This window comes from Uloborus diversus, chromosome 2, assembly GCF_026930045.1.
Source record: "Uloborus diversus isolate 005 chromosome 2, Udiv.v.3.1, whole genome shotgun sequence".
Taxonomy (NCBI): Eukaryota; Metazoa; Arthropoda; class Arachnida; order Araneae; family Uloboridae; genus Uloborus; species Uloborus diversus.
Genome location: NC_072732.1, coordinates 67,231,652 through 67,256,097, shown reverse-complemented (window position 1 = coordinate 67,256,097; position 24,446 = coordinate 67,231,652). Strand labels below are relative to the sequence as shown.

At 31.5% G+C, this 24,446-nt stretch overlaps 2 protein-coding genes across 2 annotated transcripts in view; one reads left to right on the top strand and one right to left on the bottom strand.

Annotated features, from left to right (window-relative positions):
* Positions 1–1,865: 1,865 nt before the first annotated feature.
* On the top strand, positions 1,866–8,272 carry LOC129217736 (uncharacterized). The gene is made up of 9 exons (XM_054852071.1): positions 1,866–1,901; positions 2,713–3,388; positions 3,786–3,973; positions 4,604–4,656; positions 4,979–5,093; positions 5,209–5,322; positions 5,644–5,769; positions 6,214–6,385; positions 8,053–8,272. The coding sequence occupies exons 1-9, from the start codon at positions 1,866–1,868 to the stop codon at positions 8,211–8,213; spliced, it is 1,641 nt and encodes a 546-aa protein (XP_054708046.1). The 3' UTR covers positions 8,214–8,272.
* Positions 8,273–9,975: 1,703 nt separating this feature from the next.
* LOC129217097 (protein PAT1 homolog 1-like) overlaps positions 9,976–24,446 on the bottom strand; it is a 72,532-nt gene continuing 58,061 nt past the window's right edge. The window contains exons 14-17 of the mRNA XM_054851345.1: positions 22,942–23,327; positions 20,677–20,913; positions 17,862–17,953; positions 9,976–11,620 (exon numbers count right to left, since the gene is read on the bottom strand). Of these exons, the coding sequence (XP_054707320.1) occupies positions 11,419–11,620; positions 17,862–17,953; positions 20,677–20,913; positions 22,942–23,327 (917 nt within the window). The 3' untranslated portion in view covers positions 9,976–11,418. The remainder of the gene's footprint in view (positions 11,621–17,861; positions 17,954–20,676; positions 20,914–22,941; positions 23,328–24,446) is intronic.

Here is a 24,446-nt window from a genome sequence, read left to right as displayed (position 1 = left end):
AAAATATCTTTATGAAATATGATCTCTACCAAACCTTTCGACCGGGAGGTTTTTAATATAAAATATTGAATTGGAAAATACCACGTAAGAATGGGTTTGAGCCCCCCACCCTCTCCCAAAGTAAGGGTATGTAGAGATTTTTCTAACCTCTCCCTCGGGACCCTTACGTAATTAATGAATGGCCCCTTACGCATTGAAAGAAGAAAAAAAAAAGGTTGCCATAAAACAGTAATATTGATAGAAATATTAATATTACTGTTAAGAGATTATGACAATTTTGAATGAAGTCTTTTCTGAAGCAAACATGAAACTCATTACTATCATTTGCGCTATAATATCTTTATCTTTACCTAAAGCCAATATAATGGGGATGTTTCCTTCAGTCAAAAGTACTACTTTTAGTCACTGAAATTGATAGAATAAGCAAATAATAATAATAATAATAATAACATGAACCCAGAAAATACTTTAATTTTCCCAACAGTTATTTTTTAATTAATGTTAAATTTTTAAATTAACTAAAATGTTTTTAAATTAATTAAAATGTGCGATTCTTCAAACAAGGCGTGTCCTTAGAACGTCAAAAATGATGTACTTTTGGCTCATGTGTCTGCCGCGATCCACGTATGATAATCAAGAAGCGAATTAAATATTGCGCTCTACACTTGCTATCAACCCTATCGTTGCCAGTACACGTGAGTAAAGAAGCAAATTAAATATTACGTCCTGCGAATGGCATTTCATCATTTGTGATGTCATCGGCAGAAGTATAAACAATGAAAGCTCACTGATTAAAGTAATTTTTAAAAATATTAAACTTAGTCAAATTATTTTTTAAATGGTCAGATTCTATGTTTTTAAGCATGCACTTTCAGAAAAAAATACTTTTAAAATTTTGGAAACGACCCCATTATCTTTATATCCAAGAAATTGTGCTCCGCGCTAATGGCATTTCATCCCGTGTGATGTCATGAGCAGAAGCGTAAAAAAATAAATTGAATTGGCGTACCTATCAAAATATGTTTTTTAAATATTAAGCTTAGTCAGATTATTTAAAAAATGGATAAATGCTATGTTTTTAAGCATGTTCTTTCAGAAAAAAATGCCTTTAAAATTTCGGGAACAACCCAATTGTATTGTTACTGGTAGCATTACAATTTCTGACAGTTTTTACCGCATGAACTTCTTTTCCCTTTTGAAGTATATGTGTGGAATCACCTGCTTCTCCACATTATATTTCAGATACAAATATTTTTTAACAAAATTGCATGAGTGTGTTGATATTGTTTTTCACAGTATGTGATGACTACCCCAAGAACTGTACTGTCTTTATGAATTACTTGATCTGTTGCATTTAAAATGTAGAAAACCTGACAAGTTCATTTCAGAGAGAAAAAAAATCAATTCAGAAAACCTCAAAACGAATCGGAAACATTTTTTCTGCATTTATATAAAAAGAGGAAACTAAGAATTAACAGCACTCGAAAATACCGCCGAACGTGGGACATCTGCCTTCAACAACCCGTGCGCGCAGAACGGAAACTCTTCCGCTCCCCCCCCCCCCCCCACTCCAATGTGTAGAAACTTCTTCCCCTCAAAAGCAACAGGCCACGCGCGTATGTTTGCCGTCAGCCAACCAGAAGTTACAGCAGACGCGTGGCCTTCTGTTCCTGGGAGGGCAGCTGGCACGCGTCACATGTTACTTATGAATAGCATAAGGCAGGCCCTCAATGGGGTGGCGCGTGGCGAACACTATATATAGGAGGAGGCGAGCAGCTCCTGCCATAAACCATCAGTTTCTCTTTCCGTGCGCATCTTCCTCCTCTTCGCTCTTTGGATTATTTCACGTGTTTTATACTTTGACAATGGGTCAGTACGGCAGTTGCATACAAGGACAGCCGGTAAGTTGATTCAGAACTTGATATATCTTTCAGGATCCAAATTAATTCAGCGATTTTAAATTTAAATAATTGAAATTTATCGTAGTAAAACTTCAATTATAAATGTATTTCATCGGAATTTTAGTTAGGTAAAATAAATTTAAATCACAAGATTCTAAACCAATACAAATTATCTGTATTAAAAAATATATTTTTCTAATCTTTTAGTAGTGTTGAAGTTTCTTTAAATTTTTAGAAGTGAGATTTAAAATCACAGAAATCAAATTATTCTAAATAATTCATAACTTTCAAGAATATTTTTCACTAATTGCTTGCAATATATTATTGAGTTTTTCTAGTTCAGTGTAATTTAAAATTACAAGATAAAAAAGAACTATTTTAGAACTTGAGATTTCACAATGCTTGAATATGAAAAAGTGTCTGTTCACCCAAGATTTAAAAAGCTTGTACTGTTTACGTTTCTTTAAGATTTTAGAAATGAGATTATAAATCACAGAAATCAAACTATTTTAAGTAATTCTTGAACTTTCGAAAATATTTTTCACTAATTTCTTGAAATATATTATTGAACTTAATTGTTCAGTGAAGTTTAAAGTTACAAAAATTAAAAATAATTAGAATTTTGAATGATATTGAAACAGTTTATTCACCAAGATTTAAAAGCTTAAATTATATGCAGTAATCGCTTCCTATATATGTCAGATAACTTAACATTAAGAGCTATCTGATTTAATACACTATCCAATATATTTATAACAGTGAAATGTTACCCAATTCAAATTTGTTGATTAAATTTAATTTTATTTGGCAGGATTGGCTGGGACCTTATGAGAAAGCATCAGCTAAAAACCAAGACTCTGATACTTATGAGCAAATCAGGAAACTTGCTGTTGCAGCTTCCACTTCAAAGGATTTTAGTGAGCTAGAAAACTTTTTGAAAATTAAGATCAACCCAACTTGTCCTCAGCATGGTTCTAAATCAGATGTTTCTCCAAGAAATTTCACTCTGCCTGCCGCCAGCAAACTGGAAGATATTTTTAAGAAAGAAAGTCACTGCAAAGACATAAATTTCAACCAAACCCAAAAGGAAACAAAAATGCCAATTGTCAAGCCCATCATTGTTCCCAAGAGTTCGTGTGCAGTTCATGGACACAAAGTACCCCATCAGGCTCCAAAGCCATGCAAAGTTCACGGCTACCAAAAACAAGAAGTCCGTAAGGTTGAAGTGAAAACTACATTGCAGGAGCCCAAACTCTCATCTCCTCCGGCTTACAGATATCCTCCAGTCATCAGCTCAACACCACCTCAAGCAACAACAAACTCACCAAGTTTCAACACTTATGAAGATTTGGATCTTATTCAGGAATGTGAAAACTCCTTTGAAAGAACCTTTTCCTGTCCTGATTTTCTATTGGACCTTATACTACCCACAAAAGAATCTGAAGTAGTGGATGTACTAGCATCAGTTGGAGTTCAATCTGCAAAAGGTAACTATACACTCTATTGTAAAATTTAAACTAATCTCTAAACATGTAAAAAGCATGATAGTGGATGCATTTCTATACTTTTTTTAAAAATTAAATGTTTAGTAAAAGTTGTAAATTTTAGTTTACTAATAAAATTTTAAAATTCTATTACATGCTTAGAATAAATTCTTATTCAATTTTTATACTTTTACTGAAATTTTCCTTTAAACAAACACTAAGTTTTTAATGAATAAAGATATGTCTAGCAATTTAAATGGCACGGGAGTACCTATGGCTTTAGTACAAAATCAACTAGGAAATAAACCTATTTTTTGAATAATCTATCTTTGAAATAAGTTGTAGGAGTCTGTTTTGAATTTCCATTTACTCAAAATATCACTTATTTTGTATTTGCAGAAAACTGTTCAGAGGCTAGAAGATCGAGCTGAGAGTATCGTGGAAACCTTTAGCGTTGTGCTAAAACATTTGGAGCATGGAGACTGGTCAACATTCTGCATCAGTACTAGTCGCCTTTGTGATGATATCAGACGTGTTATGAGAGATTACCACTTGAGCTCTGAAGTTGTTGACCCCGAAGCAATTAAGGTAAATTTAAATAACATATTACATTCCTTTTTACATGCTAAAGCTCAGATATTAAAAAATATTTATCACATTCAGGTGCTTTTAAGGAAGAATTTTTTTTTCCCTCTTCTAAATTGATGTTTAAAAGCAATAAAAACTATGCATATTAAAATTATATTAGTCCATTAAAAGCTATTTATATAAATTTGTAGACTAGCACTTGAAATTCAATGAAATTAGAGTAGCATCCAACTTGCAAAACTGTAAGATTCAGATGTAGTCTGAGAAAGCCAGCAGAAATATCAAAGACTTGCAAAAGTATTTAAGACTGAATGTTTTAACATAAAAATGGCGCTGTGATACAAATTTTAATTTTAAAGAAAATGTAAGAATTCAGCATAGAACCTTATATTTAAATTAATATTATTAAATTTAAAATGTAAAAATTACATAATCTTATGAATCTGAACTTTCCCCAAATGTCAATCATTTACTGATTAATTGCTTTTAAATTTTTACCTTGTTCCATCCAACTCCATCCCAATTTTTTTTTAAAGGGATGGAAAACTTTTACCCATGTAAAACTAGATAAGTTATTTATACTTATATATGCAGTTGAAGCAAATTATACATGAATATTTATTTTTACAGATTAAGAATCATGTATCTGGAGCTTTGAACCAGTTGACAACAAGAATTTTAAGGTAAATATCACAATTTACATTTATTTATTACCATCAGATTAACTCTACTTAAAAAAAATTTAAAATACACAACTAAAAAAATGAACTATTGCAAATAAATGCCTGTAATAAATGTTTATTAGAGAACTATCAGGTTAATAGCATCATAAAAATGTATGTAACCATTTTTTTTTTTGCATTATAACTTGGCATTGGTTGCAAGTTTTAGAAAAGAGAAGCAAAATTCATTATTAATAGATACCTAAATAGTAAATATGCTTATGAACAAAAGTATCAACTTTTATTAACAATTCAATTTTTTAAAAATATTTTTCTATTGCAGCTTGAGTCAGAACTCTACATCAGAAATCAATCAAAATGTTTTGCTGCCCTCATTCAAAGTTCTTGGCGAAGTTTTGCATGAAATGATGGAATTTCTCATCAGCAAAGAATTGAAGGTATGTATATATTATATTCAATTAAAAAATTTATAGTACATTTTTCATCAAAAACTAATGAATAAAAAAATATTTCTGTAAAAGTAACTCATTTTTCCTTCTTTTCTTTACTTAGGTTTTAATTGACTGCATTGACAATGGAGCCAACAACATTTGTACTCAAATGGCTATTTGCGCTGTGGCTGAGATGTCCCTATCTGGAGGATTGATGTGCAACCTTATTGTGCAAGTATGTATAATTTTGTTGCTAGAACTCAAAATATCACTCTGACAAATGTAAACTGAGGCATTTTATAATTTTAATTAGTTGAAGCTTGTAAGGGATCTAATTAAGTTTTATATTGAATAATTATAATTTTGTTGTGCAAGAACTGAAAATCTTTATCACTCTTACAAATGTAAACTGAGACATTTTATAACTTTAACTTGATTAGAAATGCTTTCTGAGTTGAAGCATGTAAGGAATCCAATTAAGTTTTAAATTGAATAAATTGTACATATTTTGCATGATCCAATAACTGAATGCTTATATTCTGTATTTCTTTTCCAGACTGGTGCCATTCTTCCTCTCTTAAATGTATGCAAGGCTCGTAAATATCACTATTTACATCCACTTGTACTACGTACTTTGACTGCCATAACTTCTTCAAAAAAAGCTTTAGAAGAACTTGAAAAAGTAAGTTTAATTTTATCAAGTAGTTTTTTTAATTGAACACTACAAAAAAAAAGGAGCAAAAGTAGGGATCTTCAACTATACAATGCATACTTTAAAGTAGCAATAAATAAAGAACTTTTTTTTTCCAAGACATAAAAGTGCTCCTTAAAATTTTCTAGAGGAGCAAAATATACGAAAACTGTCAAGATCATAATGGTGATCAATTCCATCAAAAAACTAACTTTAAGGATGAGATTAAAACTGGGAAATAAAAAGATTTTTAATATACTAGAATACTTTAGTTTGAATTTGAAAAAAAAAAAAAAAATTGAAGTAATTTTAAAATTTTAATTTTTCCCTCTCTTTTCCGAATTTTTTATTCAAAATACAAAAAGTGAAAGGTTTTGAAGCATTATCTCTGTTGTGTGTAGCTTATCTAAATTTTCCTCTTTTTTCCTCCAATAGCTTTCTGCTTTTGAAGCCATTATGCTCATTCTGAAAGAGGAAAGTGATGAAAAAATCTTGAGTGAAGCAGTAGGCTTTTTGGCACAAATGTTAAAGCAATGGACTGAAAATGGATCTTCGTTATCAGAGAAGCTTGGACAGAACATGGAACAACTGACCAAATATCTAAGTGGTAAGCATCTTTTTACTGTTCTTTTAATAGTCATGAACATTTTAAAGTTCATAGCAATACTTGCACACATCAATTGTTAAAAATTGAAAAACAAGCAGAGTTAAGACCTTCAATAATTCATCTTATATAGCTTACCAGAGGCTGCTTCACAATTTGATGGATTGCAATTACCTTCTGTATCATAAAAATATATTTAAAAATATCATTTAAACATTAAATTGTGTCTTAAGTGTTACAATCTTCCTATTCTCGTAATAACCAAGACAGATATTAGAGTTGGACTTATCAAAATCTTTTTCAGAAAAGGGGGTTAAGATGCATTTGTGGGCTAATGTATAAAATTATATACCAGATTCTTTTGAACTTAAGTAGATAAATTAAGACATTTAAGCAAATAAAAATATATATATATATATATATATATATATATATATATATATATATATATATATATATATTAAAGAAGGTGTACTTCCTTTTAGCTCCAGAATTTATTATTTTGCCATTCCTATGTAGATTGGCATTGCAAAAAAAAAAAAAAATGAAAAGTCTCCCCCCCCCCCCCACCCCAAAGAACCTTAATTCACAGCTAAAGCAGATGATTGACATGTTTATACTTGCTTTGAAATTTAAATGTAGTGAAATATCAGACTGAAAACTAGTTAAAAAGAAAAAAAATCAAACATTGATTGAGGCATTGACATGGGAGAGGGAGTAAATTAAGAGAGTAAATTAAGAAAGAAAAAAAAGGTATTCACTTGCTAACTTCTTAAAAATAGCAGATGTGTCCACATCTTGAGATTTATGAAAATTATACATTGAAAGAATTCAAACTTTTTTATGAAATGCTTTTAAATTATTTTTGTCATCAACAAATATTTTATAGAAAGATAACTTTGAATAGTTTGTATAGTACTTAAAACATTTGTCACTTGCAACTTATTCCCTTCCCATGTAAACTCCACAATTAAAATATTCTCTATTCTTGAATGTTAAAAACCAAACAAAATAATTTTAATGATATTCATATAAATTTCTAATTAAGATCAGGCGGAGATTCAATTGTTTTTAGACAGACTACAAACAACTTTTGGTGTTACATCATTATCAATAGTTTGCATCAGAGTTTTATTTAAATTATGCATAAAAATATAACTCCAAAATAAATATTAAACATGATTCTTAACAAAAAAAGAAAGAAAATGATTGGGGAGAGCAAAGTTTTCATTATGCGAACAATAAGCATTTCTATGACCTTCGTTTAAAAAATTACTTCCAATAGTACAAAAAATTTACTCAATTTTTACTCGAAACATTTTATTTCAACCATTGACTCAATTCAATTTTATTCATTATTCTTCCTCTAAAAAGGAGTTTGATCTCTAAGGCTATGCAAGTATTACCTTTTTTATTTTTGGTCTGAATTGTATTTTAATGATTAGCATAGAAAAAAAAAAGCATTTTATAAGCTCAATTATATACATAAAATTAAGGGTGAAATAGAGAATCAGTACTCATGCACGACCATATTTGTAAATTATATAGTTTACACTGCTTACCTTATGAATTATTTAAAAGTTAGTTAACGCAAATTTTGGAAACTGATTCTTATGTTTTAAAGAACTTTTAAGTTGACATGTTCCTCATACTTGACATTTTCATTTTAGGAATAGCACAGAAAGCATTATCTCCGGAGATGTTCTTGCTGTCGGCTGCTTGTTTAGCTACTCTTTCACCATGCAGCAGAGAGGCATCAAAGTGGTTAAACCAACATGCTGAAGAAATGAGGCTGCTGGCCCACAATACAAAGCAAGAAAGTTATGTTTAATATCACAAAGACTTTCAATGTGAACTAGTCAAAACGGATGTCTTTCATGTACAGCAATCCTAGTCAGGTGATTTTAAATCATGTGTAAATAATGCATTAGAAATTGGTGTTATCTTTTCCCAAGGATTTCGATTTTTCATTGATCCATTTTCACACAAATGCATATTGATCTATTATTTAAACTATGTATCTAAGTCTTTCATTTATGTTATTTAAGAGAGATGCCACTTGTAAAATTCTGCATTTGCAATAAGAGTGAGTGAGAAGATAATTATAAAAATTGTTCATTGGCATAACTTTAGCTATTCCAAACACTTGATAGCACTTGATTAATAAAAAAAACATTCTGATGCAGAATCTTTCATAATGAAAAAGTCTCGAAGCTCCTAATAGTTAATTCTGCATAAGAAAGACTTTTTAACATTAGTATTCTTACAATTTTGCAAAAATTATAAGTTTCTACTTTTGCAATACATATTTAACAAATATTTTGTAAAATATTTAATCAGATATAGCTTTTCAATTATTTTCAACAATCTAGATCTGTTTAAAAAGGGTCCCCTTTTTTTTTTCTTTATTTGACATTGAATAAAAAAAATTTTAAATCAAAAAATATAAAGTTCTAAACCCTAAAAATAGCATACAAAATAAGTTTTAAAAAAATGGTAAGCACCATTTTCCTTTAAAAATTCTTTAACCTTTTCTCTCTGGAAACACTAAAGAAACAAAAGCACTATTAGCATGTATCAATGTTTGTTAACATATGGATTTCAGCCTATTTAATAAAAAATTAATAGAAAACATGGTTGCCATAAAAAAAGGGGAAAAAAAGTTACGTTTGGATAATGTTTATTGTTGTTATAGTTTCAAAAAGGAATTTTAAAGTTATACAGCAGTTGTACTGCTGGCGGAAAAGAAAAGGTTAAAGAACATTTTGCATAAGAAAAGACATACCACTAATTTATAAATTACTTTAAGTATGCTTCGGCATGAAAATATAAATAAGCCCTATTTTAGTCTACACAAATTTACAATTTAAGAAAGTTGTAGAATTTTACTTTAAGTGATTTTATAAAAATATTTGAATTTAGTATTTTTAATTGTTAAGTTTAATTTTCAAATTCAAATCTTCTCACAAATTGTAGATTTCAGAAAAGTCACAGGAAATACAAATTTACATAAAACAAGCTGGCATCTCTGCTTCATACTAGTCAATCGACAGCAATTCATGTATCTAGTTCATTTGTATTATAACTATTTGTATATATATATATATATATATATAAACTTATTTTTATATAATGAATTTAGCAGACACTGCAAATGCTGCTGAAAATGTTTGTTCATAGTTTCACATTGAAAATATTATGAAAGGAAAAACATGCAATAACATTAGTGGCAATTTTGTTTCTATATTGAAAAATTATTATCAGTTGGTGTAATTTATATGAATCAATTAATGACATGATAGAGTTTTAAAATATCCTGAGAAGTTAGCAGGCATACATTCAGCTAGCTTAACCAAAGTTGAAAAGAAATTATTCATTTGAGAATAACACTTATGTTTTTGTATAGCACTATTGAATATTTGAAAAATGTTACACATGTTTGTTACTCTTTGTTACTCAAGAAATAAAATATGATTTTGCTTTAAATGTGTTTGATATTTTATTCTGTTGTATATAAAGACTTCAGTTTCATTGCATATTATGCATGACTTTAACATGAATGGTAGAAACAAGTAAGTCCAACAAGATTTATGGTTAAAATAAAAGACATTTATTTTACACTTCTTCAATGTTGAGTTTTGAACTAGTTATATGATGAGAAAAATCATAAGAAAATAATCAAAACACAAATTTAGTAATATAAATTTTACATTCAATATCTGTGAAGCATTGATCTAGTTTTAAAATTTGGTTTTGATTGCCAAGTAAAAAAACTTTTTAAACATAACAAATAATATTCAATAACACATGTAGCAAATTATCAACATCACAAGTCAAACATCAAACTAAAATGATACTGGGCAGTATTTATGGTGTTAAGTTCCAATAAAAGTTTTGCACAAAGTCTTTTTTTCCTGTTCAGAGCAAATCATAGCAAAAAATATATTTTCCTCAAACTAGATACACTAAAATCAATCATTCAGAAATTTTCCAGTTTACATGAGAGCATTGCAAAGTGTATAAAATAAATTCAAAATCCCCACAAAATACTCCACTCAGCCTAATTAGTACAAGACAAACAAAACTTCTCGTTTTGTCTCATAGAATCTGCAGTTCAATAGAACATTGATGCTATGTGATGAAATTTACAACCTTGTACCAACACTAAAAGTTCCAAAAATATTTAATGCATTTTAGAGAGAAAAAAACTACAAAAAATTTGCGGCAAATTAAAAAGCTTACCCTTTTAATTATTATGACAAAAAAAAAGATAAAATTTCAGTTTTTGTAAACTTCACCACCCTATCTACATTATTTCTAATCAAACATAACAGAATTTTTCTTTCTAATTATGCTAAAAAGCAAATTCTTAAAAAATAATAATAAATGCATAGCAACAACTTGCTGCTTCAAAACAATCACGAAATATTTTGAAATAGAGTGGTTCTATGTTACTAGAACAAAAGAATAACAGAAAATATCAGTTTATATTTGAACTATGAGATTATTAAGAAGAACACTATAATCAGTAAAATATCTCCCGATAAAAGTATCTGACCAAGAGATACGTAACTGTCATAAGACATGACCAACACTCAAAAGCACCATTTCTTAATTAACGTTGGCAGTAATAAAGTTCTAATTAAAGTCTGAAATTAAACAGTATGGCAGAATGATGAATTAGCTTGCTTTCAAAAGTAATATTTTTTTGTTCAACATTGACTGCCCTTAAAGTTTTTTGGCCACAGTCACATAATTCAAGGCATTGCAACAATAATTAAACAATTCAAACAAAAATTATATACATGCAATTCAGGTACAAAAGATCCAAAATATTTTGCATCAAGTAATTTACATTTTTTTTTACATTAGTAGGGCAAACTTATTAATTACAGAATCACAAATTTTTAGAAATGTGAGAAAGAACAATTCTTTCACAACTGTATTGGCATCAACAAACTTAACATTGTGGTTTAAATCTGATCACAGAAAAATTAATATGTTTGCAGTGTTCCTGATATTGAACTTCTAAGATGTCAAACGTTACTTATATTTTCTTTGTTATTCATATCTATTTCAAACACAAGCAATATTTCTTTGAGCTTTTCTATTTTTTCCTTAGTGATATCAAATCTTTGGAAATGTCTTACTAAATTTTTGCATGGTACTGCTGGAGGGGCAATAGTATAGTTTGTCAGCTCACACAAGGTATCAGCCAGATGTAGCACAATTTTTGCCCTATTAAAAAAAAAAAATTGAAAAAAAAATCAAATTACTACAAATTAGATTTAAAAAAAAAAAAATGTAACAAGCAAACATAGCAGACTATATTCTCGCTTCACAGTAACGAATCCAGGGGACGACTAGACTACAGTCGTTCTCCAAATTTCGGAAAATTTACCCTACCTGTTCCAAAAATTTATTCATTTACTCATTGAAAGAAGGAAATGAGAAAAAAGTGCAGATATCATAGACACTTGTTTTTCATTCTCTCTCTCTCTCTCTCTATAATTTTCATGCTTAGTATCAAATCTTAAAATTTGTCTCCTTTCTCGCTGTTTTTTCTTCTATTTCGTTTACATCACCTTGCCATGCATAATTTTTGGAAATAATTGAAATTTTTGCCTTGAAATTGCTTAGAAAATAAGTCTAAATGCATGAAAAAGTTTTAAATATACATTTAAATTTTAAAATCTTAACACTGAATACCAAATTTTAGATGATTTATACCAACAAAACAAAATGACAATATCAATGGATTCATTTATAATAGGTTATTCAAATTTAATATTTATTGTGTTTATTATGTAAAATTATATGAGGCAATGAGAAGCAAAAGGATGTTATCGCCTTATAGCCAGGCCTAAGGCAGAAATACATGAAATACACTGCCAGCTCAGTCAATTCCAGCCGAAAACTGCAGTTTCGCGCTTATCAGTACTGCAGTCCTCGGCTGGAATTGACCGAGTTGGCGGTGTATTGCATGTATTAATGGATTTAATGAAGAATTTCTACAATAGGTTATTCAAATTAAAAATTTCTTTTATGTCTCTTATACAAAACTATAATTGCAAATTATGTTATGCATATTATATAAAAGTATTTTTTACACCATACAAAGATATCAAAACTGCTGTATTCCCTAGTTATCGCAAATGACTTATCTAAACACAATTCTTTAATTCACAAATTCGTTTGTGACAATTCTTTGACGCCATGCAGTTTTATTTATTTACTTACTCATTTATTTTTGTTTAAAAAAACCCCACCAATCCAAAATTCTTTTTGACCTGTTTCTAATGGTATGAGAGTTGCTTTTTTTCTTTTTTTGCTAAGAAACCAAAGGGAAAAAAAAAACCTTCACAGGTTTGAAATTTTTTGCTCAAATGTTTAACAATGAACGAGTAGAGATAAAAGGGGGGGGGGACCTCGCCGTTTCTCGAACATTTTGCAAAACGTTTTGCCGGTCCGCGGGTCACAAAAGTTTGATAAATGCTCTCTGTTTTAGAGATCGGTGTTCCGTAATCTTTTTTAAAATCAATTTTGCTAATTTTCTGTTGTCACGTCAATTGTATTTATTTATTTTTTTATAGAATAAAATGTATTTATTTAAATTTGTACCAAGCAGAAATCAATGTAAGACTTTTGAAAAGGAAAAACAGAAACCTTACCACTCATCTAATGATAAATATCTTGTAAAATGAACTATAATTGCGTTATACATCAAAACCTAAATAAAATATTTTTTGATGAAATTTTTACCAGAATGTTTTTTTCTTTGTAATAGAAGCTTCACAATTTTAGATGGTTTTTGGAGGTATTAGAAGAAGGGCAGGGGGGGGGGGGGGGGATCTTCGGCAGTATTTTTACAACATTGTACTTCCAAAATAGTTTCAGAAGAATTAGAATTACGTTGGGAGAGGGAATTTCGAGACGCTCCCTGACACCATTTTGAAATATGGAAGGCCTATAATCACGATTGTAGACCACCTTTTGGTAGTGTCAGCTGTAGAGATAGAGTTTGGAGACTCTCCCATGTCAGTTTTTAGAAATCGAAGTTCCAAAAGTGCAATTTTTAGACGATTTTCGGAAGTGTTACGTAAAGAGGTCTATGGGCTTTCCCCCGGATATTTTATGAAATTATAGGCTTGAAAACGTGATTGCAGCCCATCATTTAGCTTCAGAGATTTTCAAAAATTAAAGTTTTGAAAATGTAATTACAAGTCACATTAGGTGCCACTAAGGGAAGAAATGATTTCAAGTGCAGTTTCTCTTTGCTCTCCTTTGCATTTCTTTTCCAAAAGCATTTAAAAGTTATTTTTTTCAATAGAAATATCTCTGATTTCTCTCTTTATATTTTCAATTATTGAAATACAATAAGTCTCTAGATAAAGTTTTGTTTTACTTCCAATTTTACCTTTGAATATTAAACTATTATTGTACTAGTGTGACTTTTCATTATTCTTTAATTCCCTCTACCTTTCTTCTGTTAGAAACATATTCCTTACATCCATGTGTTTTTTTCTCTACTTTCCTGCGATTTTCGATATATTTTCATTGAAAAAAAAAGGGGCAGAGAGAAATATAAATATGCCAGAAGCTCCTATTTAACCGTTATAATCATTTATCCGTTCATTTCAAAAAAAAAAGACTTGCGATCGGTTTCTACATTGCACTGAATGCTTCAAAAAGGTTTGAAACCTACATTTCGGCCATCTTTAGAAAGATGTTTCCATTGGCCATTTGAAAAAAAAAAAAAAAAAATCGGCCATCAGCCGACTCTGAACAATTGGCATCGGCCAAAAATTGCGTTGGTCGAGCCTTATTTGGCATATATGCACAACTTTGGCAAGTTTTCAAAATCAAAACTTTTGCACTTCTATTTTTTGATTAACTTTGCAAATTTAATCATTTTGGGAGCAGAATGTAGCAGGATTTCAAAATTGGAGCAGCTGGAGCAGATTTTCCACCCCTGTCGGTGGTTGCACAGTGCGAACACACCCACAGATAAATGGAGGCTTGTAGATATTTTTTAAATCGACATCTTTGCTGTTTTTAGGGTCATAACAGTTAGAGTAAAGCTTTTTAGTTAAAACATTAATGAAATGTCACATCCATTAAAGGGTTAAAGCCCAAACACTTTGGAAATTATCAAAGTATACTTTGTCAGAAACTCATGGAGCAGAAAAATATACCCTGGCAACAGAAAAAGTTACAGCTTCATATTTCGACAGAAGGAAAGATGAAAGGTTAATTCTGGGAAAAACAAATATTGCTGAAGAGTATTTAACTCTTATTATGGAAGCAGAGTCAAAGTTTTTGTTGAATTAATTTGCGATACTGCTATATGTAGAATAGCATGAAATTAGATTTTATTCTGGAATAGGAAATACAGTAGGCGCCGCTTAATATGATCACTTTGGAACAAATACAATTTGATAACAATAACCGACTGATAACAATAACCGAAAAGAATAAAGGAGACGCAAAATAATGATTTTTTTTCCAATTAAGGTGCATTTATTTTGGCAACCTCAAATTAAAATCAGTGACTCAACTAAACGCACTTTCAAATTATAAATTATTAAATAAGCAGAATGGAAATATCTGAATTACAAAAAGTTAAAGCTAAATTACGCAAATTTTAATCACATAGTAATAGGTGAAGTAAAATATGACCGTTTTCCCTGACATTCGTAAACCAGTTTCAAAGCACATTCAGCTTTTCTGTCTTTTCCAGCATGGTTTTTGCTTGTTGTTTAAATTTTAATTTAACTTCGCTTTGCTTTTAATCTCGACACAATTCTTTAATAGTTTATAAAGCAATGGCAACAGTGGAGGTTCAACATCGATGCCATGTCCAGCGACTGAATTTTTTTAGGTGCAAAAGAAAGTTTTCTTAAGGGGAGTCTGTGGTCACTGGGGGGCGAACTTTCTGTAGCTTCATTTTTAGAAAAATTTTGAACTGCTATTGAAAACCACAAAATACTACACAGAAAGTTAGTCTGGTCAGGGTTTGCCTATGTATTTCTGTTAATGTAGGAACAAAAACGGGGAAAAAATTTAAAGTTTATGAAAAAGTGATAACAATAAACGAGGACGCCGATTACAATATTCAACATTTTTAACGTGTGTTAACATACAAGTGTTCGGGACTTTGTGATTCTGATAACATTAAGCGAATGATAACATAAACCGTGATCACATTAAGCGGCGTCTACTGTATCTATGAAATCCTCGATGGCAGGTAGGTGTGATAAAATAAACGTCGGTACATATGAGGGCATATATGCGATTAGAAAAACCTTACTAGGGCTTATATCGCTACTGCATATGAAAGAACTGCCCTTTGGCCACTTGTTTTGACATACCGTTTGAAGCACAGTGGGAAGCAAGACATATTCAAGAACAATCCTTTAAAAATGTACACATACATTAATGTCGTTTGATTTACACCCATTTTGGTCGACTAAGACAAGAGTTCCAAATTGAAGATTAATGCTAATTATAATTGTACATCTCAATAAACATTTTTGTAATAACCAAATGATAATCTAACGTCTATTTACTTCATATATGTTTAAAACTTTTTCAATATTTCAACAGAAAGAGAATATTTTTTTGAAAACTGTTTTTCAAATTCAATTTGGAGGCAGAAAATCTTATTTAAATCAAAAGAAATTTTATATTTAACCTTGAAACATCTTTTGGCGCCTTTTCATGCTGCACCAGATAAAAATCTAGAAGCTTTTTTGTAACACCACAGGACAGAGACTTACCCTAATAGCCACATACAGTGGTGGTAAACAAAAATTGCATCACTCGCAAAATCCAAATATTTTTAGCATTTATAAGTAATTATGAAATATTTAACGGTTCTTGCATCATATAACATGAATTGGCACTGGTACATGACCCAAGCTATTACGTAAGATTGCATCATCCTTCTAACTGAATAAAAAATACCAGTTGAACGTTCGATGCATTCATTTACGACCTGGACTTACGAGTTGCAGTATATTGAAATACGTTCAACTGACACCACAAAGGATGAGTGTTGCCATTGCATTGGACAAAGGATTGTCGTCAAGTTTCATAGCAAAAAGAATAAACTGTTTGCAATTGACTGTTGTTCGACTACTGAATAAGCTAAAGAGCACCAAAAGCACATTAAGAAAGAGCGGCAGTGGTCGTCCACGAATATCCAATACAGTGCAGGACAGGTACTTGACTCAATCTTTGGAACAGACAATCATCTTCCAGACCTTAGAACAGCATGGGAAAACGACTGTGTGGTGCGGGTTTGGTGGCACGTCGACCACGAAAGAAGCCATTGTTGACCAAAAAGAAAGAGGAAACAGCGTCTAGACGGGGCAAAAGCTCACCAAGGGTGGACTGTGGATCAATGGAAATCAGTTGTGTTTTCGGACAAGTCCAAATTCAATCTGCATGGGTCCGACGAACAGCACACAGTTAGATGCCGCAAAGGAGAGGAATATCATCCCGACTGTATTCAACACACAGTCAAGCATCCCGTAGCCCAGATGATTTGGAGATGTATTTCTGATCAAGGAGTTGGTGGGCTTCACTTTGTAGAAGGGAAAGTAAACGCTCAGGTGTATACTGGCATTTTGGAGGAGAAATTGCTTCCTACTATACGGGATCACTTTACTTCAGTTCCAAACGCTATTTTCCAGGATGACTCTGCTCTGTGCCATAGGACAAAACTGGTAAGTAACAATTTAAAAACCTTTATCCTGTCATTAGACTTAAATTGACATGGGGATTAAGTATTTTTTTTTTCTCTAAACTCACAGGCAGGTTCAGAAATTGAAAAATGAGAATGGGGTCAGCAGTTTGCCTTGGCCTGGAAACAGCCCCAATCTAAATCCGATCGCAAATTGTTTGAACAGAATGGGTGTAGAAGTGATGAAACATAAGCCAACATCACTTGCAAAACTCCGGGAATCAATAATTTGTGTCTGGCACCATGAACTCAGTGAAGAATACATTCAATCACTCATGCGTTCAATGCCCTGTAGATGTCAAGCTGTCATTAAAGCTAGAGGCGGTCCAACAAAATATTAGGTTATATTTTATGATGTTCAAACATTTTCATGTTACTTTTGTTTATTTTTGAACAAAAAGAGTGTTAAAATTAATTACTTTTTTGTCATCCACTTGGCAACGTGGATGCACTTCACATTGTACTAGTTACAGTTTTGCCATGTATTTCCATAAATAAAGTAAACAAATATCGGATTCCTGCTGTTAAATGTTCATTTCATAAGTTTTGCAGAATTTCACATACATTCATCATTAATTGGTTCACCAAAACTTCTCACATATCCCATTGTTGTGAAAATGCAAGGGTGATGCAACTTTTTTTACCAGCACTGTACATAAAGTTTATGTAATGTATAAGAACAGATTTTACTTAAGGTGCATCAATTATAAAATTCAGACACTTTTAACTTACCATCTAGATTGCAAATCAGATTCAACATTTTCATTAAAACAATATAGAGCTTCAGATCTTGTTAGTAAGCTGCATATCACAGATGATCCAAACTGTAACAGATGAACAGATATTTAGCATTACAAAGCATTTAAATGACAAAAACTAATGGGAGACCAGAAAATTTTTAGTTGTTTGAGAATAAATTAGCTTTAAAGAAATATTGGAGACAAATGTGCTGTATTTGTGCAAGTTTAACACTAGGTGTTTACCAGGAAGTCACTTAGTCCTTCTGTGAAAACTTATAGTCTAATTTGATTAATTTTAAAGAAAACGTTTACTGTATTTTATGAGAAACTTTCAATTAGTTTGTTCAGTTAATTTTATAAGACACATGATAGCCAGGGTTGGCAAGTTTTTGACAGTTGGTGGTTTTACCCAGTTTTAACCATGGTTTGTAGGGTCGTGTCAATGGTTAAAGCTAAATTTCTGTCCAAAACCTGTCTAAAACCACAACAAAATTACCTAACAAAGTGATCCATAGTTTTATAAACTTTGATTTCATACACTAAAGAATGTTTTTGACTGTTTTAGATTTTTTAAAGGATGTGATATAATAAATCCCAAACATTCTTTTGACTCATCAAGTTACTTGTCTGTAAAATTAAAGAGCTATTATAAAAAGGTATCATGAATAGCAGTATATTTAAAAAATAAATAATTAATATGGGCATATTTAGTTAACATTTACATTTAGTCCCGATTTTTTTCCTTGAGGCATGTAGACAAAAATGCGACTTTTAAAACTTTTTGCATACCAAGTTTATTTCTAGGTTTGGAAAGAATGAATCTAAAACTGGAGAAAATCTTCAACTGATGCCAAAAAACATGAGTAAGTAACATGCATATCAAGCATGAGTGACACATGGTGTGGTAATTTGTGGTGTCACTCAACACAAGCATGGATTTTCAATTTTCCTTCTTGATTTGGGGGCACGGCAGTGCCCCCGCCAAGTCGAGCGCGAAGCAAACACTGCCGTACCATCCTTTACTGGAACCATTTCGCCGCATTTTCAGGCCCCTATTTGAGAACCTTCTGATGAGACTAGAATGCAGAAATTTTCGTCATCCAGTAAGCTATAATCACATACTTAAAATCCGAAATTTCAAGTCTGTAGGTCATTTAGTTCCGAAGTTGAAAGCAAAGTTTCGTATTTATGACACTCACTCACTCATAATCAAAATAGAACTAGTACTTCCCATAAACTCAGAGAGGTGAAATTTGGTACAGAGTTAGGGTTTGATGGCCACATAAAGGGAAAACTATAAAAACTAGGCTAATTGAAGATCTGGAGTGACCCTGATTAGAAAACACAAGAGCCCAACCAAACTATTAGAGATCGACATACAACCTTTACAAAAATATTCAACTTGGCGGGCCGCTTCATTTGACGTCAAAAATCGAAAGCTGAAGTATCTAATGAAGAACCCTCAGGTGTATTAGAGATATGGTAATGCCCCCTTCTACTATTGGTACATAAAAAAATCGACTATCATTGCAAAAGTCCATCGTAGTGGGACACCATCTTCTAACTTAATCTAGCCTAACTTTAGTCTACTCGAACATTACACAAATTAAATGTTTCTACAAAAAGAAGTGAAATCCCACCAAAAACATTCTGTAAAAAACTAGCCAAGTCTCGATGGAGCTGCTTGTTTATCTCTAAAAAGTAGTGAAATCTAGACAAAGTCATGACAAGTCTAAGGTTCCTTACTGCGATTTCTTTATTATTATAGTTAATGTTGTGTGACTTGGCCGTTAAAGGGTACACAAGGGTACAAAACCAGGTGCTCCATGACACCATTGCACCAATCTTTCGCCAGAACCACTACCCATTGACGATGGAAAATTGCCACTTGGAAAACTTGTAAACAAAATTGACCTGTACCCACTAAGGTATAAAGAATGTCTAACGGCCAAGTCACACAACATTAACTATAATAATAAAGAAATCGCAGTAAGAAACCTTAGACTTGTCATGACTTTGTCTAGATTTCACTACTTTTTAGAGATAAACAAGCAGCTCCATCGAGACTTGGCTAGTTTTTTACAGAATGTTTTTGGTGGGATTCTTCTTTCGTGAATGGCAAAACTTAGTAGCTGTGTTTCTCTCTCCTTTTTGGTGTTTTCAGATGCTATATAGAAATATTTTTTAAATATATCTTGGTTTTATATGCGTTCTGGCCTGCCAGGCTCATTTTAATATCACCTGAGACAGTCAAGGTCAGATTTATTTTTTAATTTTTAATTTAACATTATTTTTTGCAAAATTATTAAGACTTTAAAAGAGGAAAACAAATAAAGACTTGAAGTACTGTACAAACCCTGTGAACTGTGTTATAAGGGGGGGGGGGGGGACAGATCACACTACCTATATTTGATGTTTTTAAAATAAAAACAAATATGACTTAGTATAACTATAGTAGTTTGTTAAAACAAAGTTAAAATTTTGAATTTATTTTCAACATAAGGGTGGGAGAAGTACATTTACTAAGAATCTTTTTTTTTTTCTCATCACAATCAAATACAAATTGATGCACTTTCAATCTTGCAATCAGTGCTGAATATAGGGGAGAGCAAGATGAGGTTCTTGTGCTGGACAGCAACTTCTGGTGGTGACAAATTCACCCGTTTTGCGCATTTTTTCATTGGAGCCTGATATAAAAACTTGAAGGAAGATAGGTGACGGCGGAAATTTTATGATTTGACCAGGCTCAAATCGAAAATCTAGCACTGCTTGAGGTTATAATTTGAAATTGTTTTTATGAAACTTACTTTATTTTTCAAAACAGCAACGAAGCTATTCTTGTCTTTCGTAGATGAATGTAATTCTGATGCATCATTACCTTTCCAAAGGGCTTCACTTAATTTAACCAAATACCCTAACTCACACCTGTTGACAACGTCAACAACCGTACTGCAGTGTTGAACAAAAACAAGATCATTTTGATCTCGCTTTAGAACTGCTGGTAAATTGCGAAATAAAGCAGAGAGACAATGCACTTGCTGCTCCTGTAAAGTAAAAACATATAGATGTAAAGCATTTTAATAACATTTTCTTAAATTTTAAGTAAAAGAAATAATTCTTTGAAAGTTTCACCTGCTTGCTTATTTGACAATTAATAACTTACGTTCAAATTTAGTATTACCCATTTTTTCAAATTGAAAATTTAAAAATATTTCAATTTTTAAAAACCTTAAGTGCTTTTTTTTAGTTTAATTTTATTTATTTATTAAATTAGTTATTTATTTTTGCACCTATTACAAAGCCGTCTTTTGCATATATGGATATGTAATTTACTAATTTGGCCCCTTTTGACGTTAAGTACATATAAATGCATCAAAAACGTAATTTTTTTAAAAAATGCATATTACTGCGTTTTTCAAAAGACTTTTTTTTCACTTCTTTCATTATGTAAGTTTGAAAAAAAAAGAGCAACTACTTTTTTGTTTTAAGGGCATTTTTTAGAGTTTAGTGAATATTTTAAGTATTTTTAGTGCATATATATACATGCATTTTTTAATGATTTTTTAGGGCACATAATCCAGGCTCTAATCATTTTCCTTGTCTTCTTTTCCTGTGAAACTTAGTGAGGGTTATTGTTCATCACTATTTGCAATTTTTATTTTATTGCATGTTATTGTCAGTCAAATGTGTGACAATTTAATGAAACAAATTTAGACTTTAGAAGGAGCAATTCAATGAATATTTGTTTCTGTAACTGTTCTTAGCTTTTTAAGTAATTTTTATCACAGGATATTCATGCTTTGTTGCATGCTTTATAAATTTAGAAATTTCTTATGCATTTGAAGTGTGACGGAGGACCATCAATATGAAACTTGATAATATTTTTCTTGCTTACAGTTATTTTGTGTACATTTTAATGGTTAAGAAATATTTTCATCAATTTTTTTTTGTATTTTCCAACAAAATGCTGTTTTTCATCATATTGCAGCACTGTCAGATTTTTGATCTGTTACATTTTTATAGAAATGATATAATGAACCGGGAGTGTTTTTTAAAACTCATATTGTCCCGCCCGTGGATGAATACAGGGATTTATTTCAGGAGGGGCGGGCAAGCCACAACATGAAGGTAACTTTACAAATTCATAATATAAAATTATTCAGAGTTGGTAATTTTGAATTTATTTCTTGGGGGAGGAGGGGAAGGTGCAGTGCATGTCCTACTACTTAAATATGCCCTTGACCCCCTCTGAACTCTTAAAGTACACAGCCCTCTTAAATACGCCTTTGCCCCCCCCCCCCCCGAGCAAAAGATTTGAAAGAAACACTGGATGTCAATTACAAGTTAAGCCTCCACTGCCCCTGACCGGAACAGAAAAGGGGGTTAAAGAATGAATGTTTTCATAGCTGAGTGGTGAAATGTCAAAATGAAAAGGTTGAAAAAGGTGGGAGAGCCAATAAGATCAAGTTGAAATTTCCTGGAGATGTTAGAAACAATGCTCCTTATTAGTGACTGAGTGTGGCAGGGGGCGAATTAAACAGAAAAAAGATAAGAATTCTGGATATTTTAGATGGTTGGAAAAAAAAAAAAAAACTTTTGTAGTATCAAACTCATTTGGTAAGCCGCTCAGGAGTGCCCACCAAGGGGGAGTCATGGTGCAGACTGTGGCATTGAAATTTTTAGAGGGGTTGTCTTAAGCGGCATTTCTCAGTTTTTTGGAGAGGAGACTTTGCAATATTTAGGGTTCCCTTGTTCTTAGGGGGGTGGGCACCCCTGGAGTCACTCAAATACCTGCAGCATATGAATGAAATTTTGCTTCTTTCTGGGTGAATTTAGTTACTAACTATACACTGTTAAACTCATGAAATTACAGTAGAAAGAAATAGTCTAAAATTAATTTAGCAAAACTTTTTAAAAAATGAAAAATAGTTTTTGCAACCAAAACTCATCCTTCACTACCTATCTTTTTAAATGCTACAAAAAAAGGTATAAACTTTCAAGAAAAATACCTAAGTAATCAAATGCAATACTTTTAAGAGAAAAAAGCAAATAAGTATATAGTTTAAACTTACCAAACTGAACACTTCTAAAGCTCGCATAAAAAGATTACGGCCCTTTCGAATTGCTAAAATATTTTGAAAATTTTCATCAGATGAACTGTCATTAAAGAATCCAGTGAAGACTTTTTCTTTCAATGATAGTATTTCGGACCGATGGCCAGCTTCTTTACAATCTGGTTTAGCAAGAATTTTTCTTTCCTCATCCTCTATCTTCAAAAAGTGATTATATATCTTTTCAATGTCAAAAAGTAGTCTGCGATGGCGGCGCATGAGAGATAAACTGGGAACAGTTTTGCTATCTTCCTCTTCTAAGGACCGAGCTACAGTGATATCTAGAACTTTTCTGGGAAAATTGACACTAACTGCTTGAAGTTTACCCAAAGATCCTGCAAACTGTGCTGAAAACAGAAAAAGGCAACATTAGCATACAGAGTTTGAATTAAGAAATTTTTATTTTATTTCGCAATTCTAGCCATAGCTGAATGCACAGAAAATAAATCTGCACTTGATCCCCTTTTGTATCCGAAACTTAATTTTACAAGTAATATTAGCAAGCTAACTTATTTGCTCTTCATTATTGAAAAATACAGTCAATTTGCGATAACTCTGAGTCCAATAACTCGAATATTACTATAACTCAAAGTTTTTATGAAGACCAGACCCCTTTGTCTTTAATTCCATGCTAATTATTCTCAATATCTCGAAATTAACTTCCTTTAACTCGAAGTTTTTTCAAAGAGGACTCTAAATTTATTTTGAAAGAACGAAAAAGAAAAAAAAGAAGGAAACAAGTGACTATGAGAGAAAAGTTAATTCACCTCCACTTGCAATTCTTGCACAACAGACCTTTAAAGCAAGAAGAGCACCTAGCCAATGTGCAGTAAAGGAGTTACACATGCGGAAATAAGTTAGCTTTTTTTTTTTTAAATTTGTATTGTACTGTTTACACTGACATGTTGATGAACTACGAATTTGCTTTTAAGCTGTCAAGTCAACTGACAGTACCTTTATTCAAAGGCTGACCTAAGTTAAGTTGCGTTCCCCTTCAATCTTCAGTTCGATCATTTGTTGATAAGTGCCTGAGAGACAGAGTTTTCTTTACTATTAAAGATGTCTAAGCAAGTACTCTGTCAATGATATTATAAAAGAAAAACTTCCAAAGCGGTAGAATCCATGAAAAAAACGAATGAAAATGTGCCCCTTTCCTGCAGTAGAATCAGCTCTATTCAAGTGGTTTCAGCAGTATAGAAATCAAAACCGTAATTTTGATTTTTTCTCTCAATATTTTGGATTAAACTGTGCATATTGTACTTAAAAACTTTTAGGTTCTGTAATTTGTCTGTTATATATTCATATTAAAATATTCGATGGTTTTTAATATTAAAATGTCAAAATCGAAACTAGCGGTAAGTCGAACTTCCAATAAATCTAAGTTTTTTGACGGTGCTTTTAGATTTGAGTTATTGCTAATTGACTGTATAAAGATAAACTACCGTGCTTGACAGGAAAACTTCCAT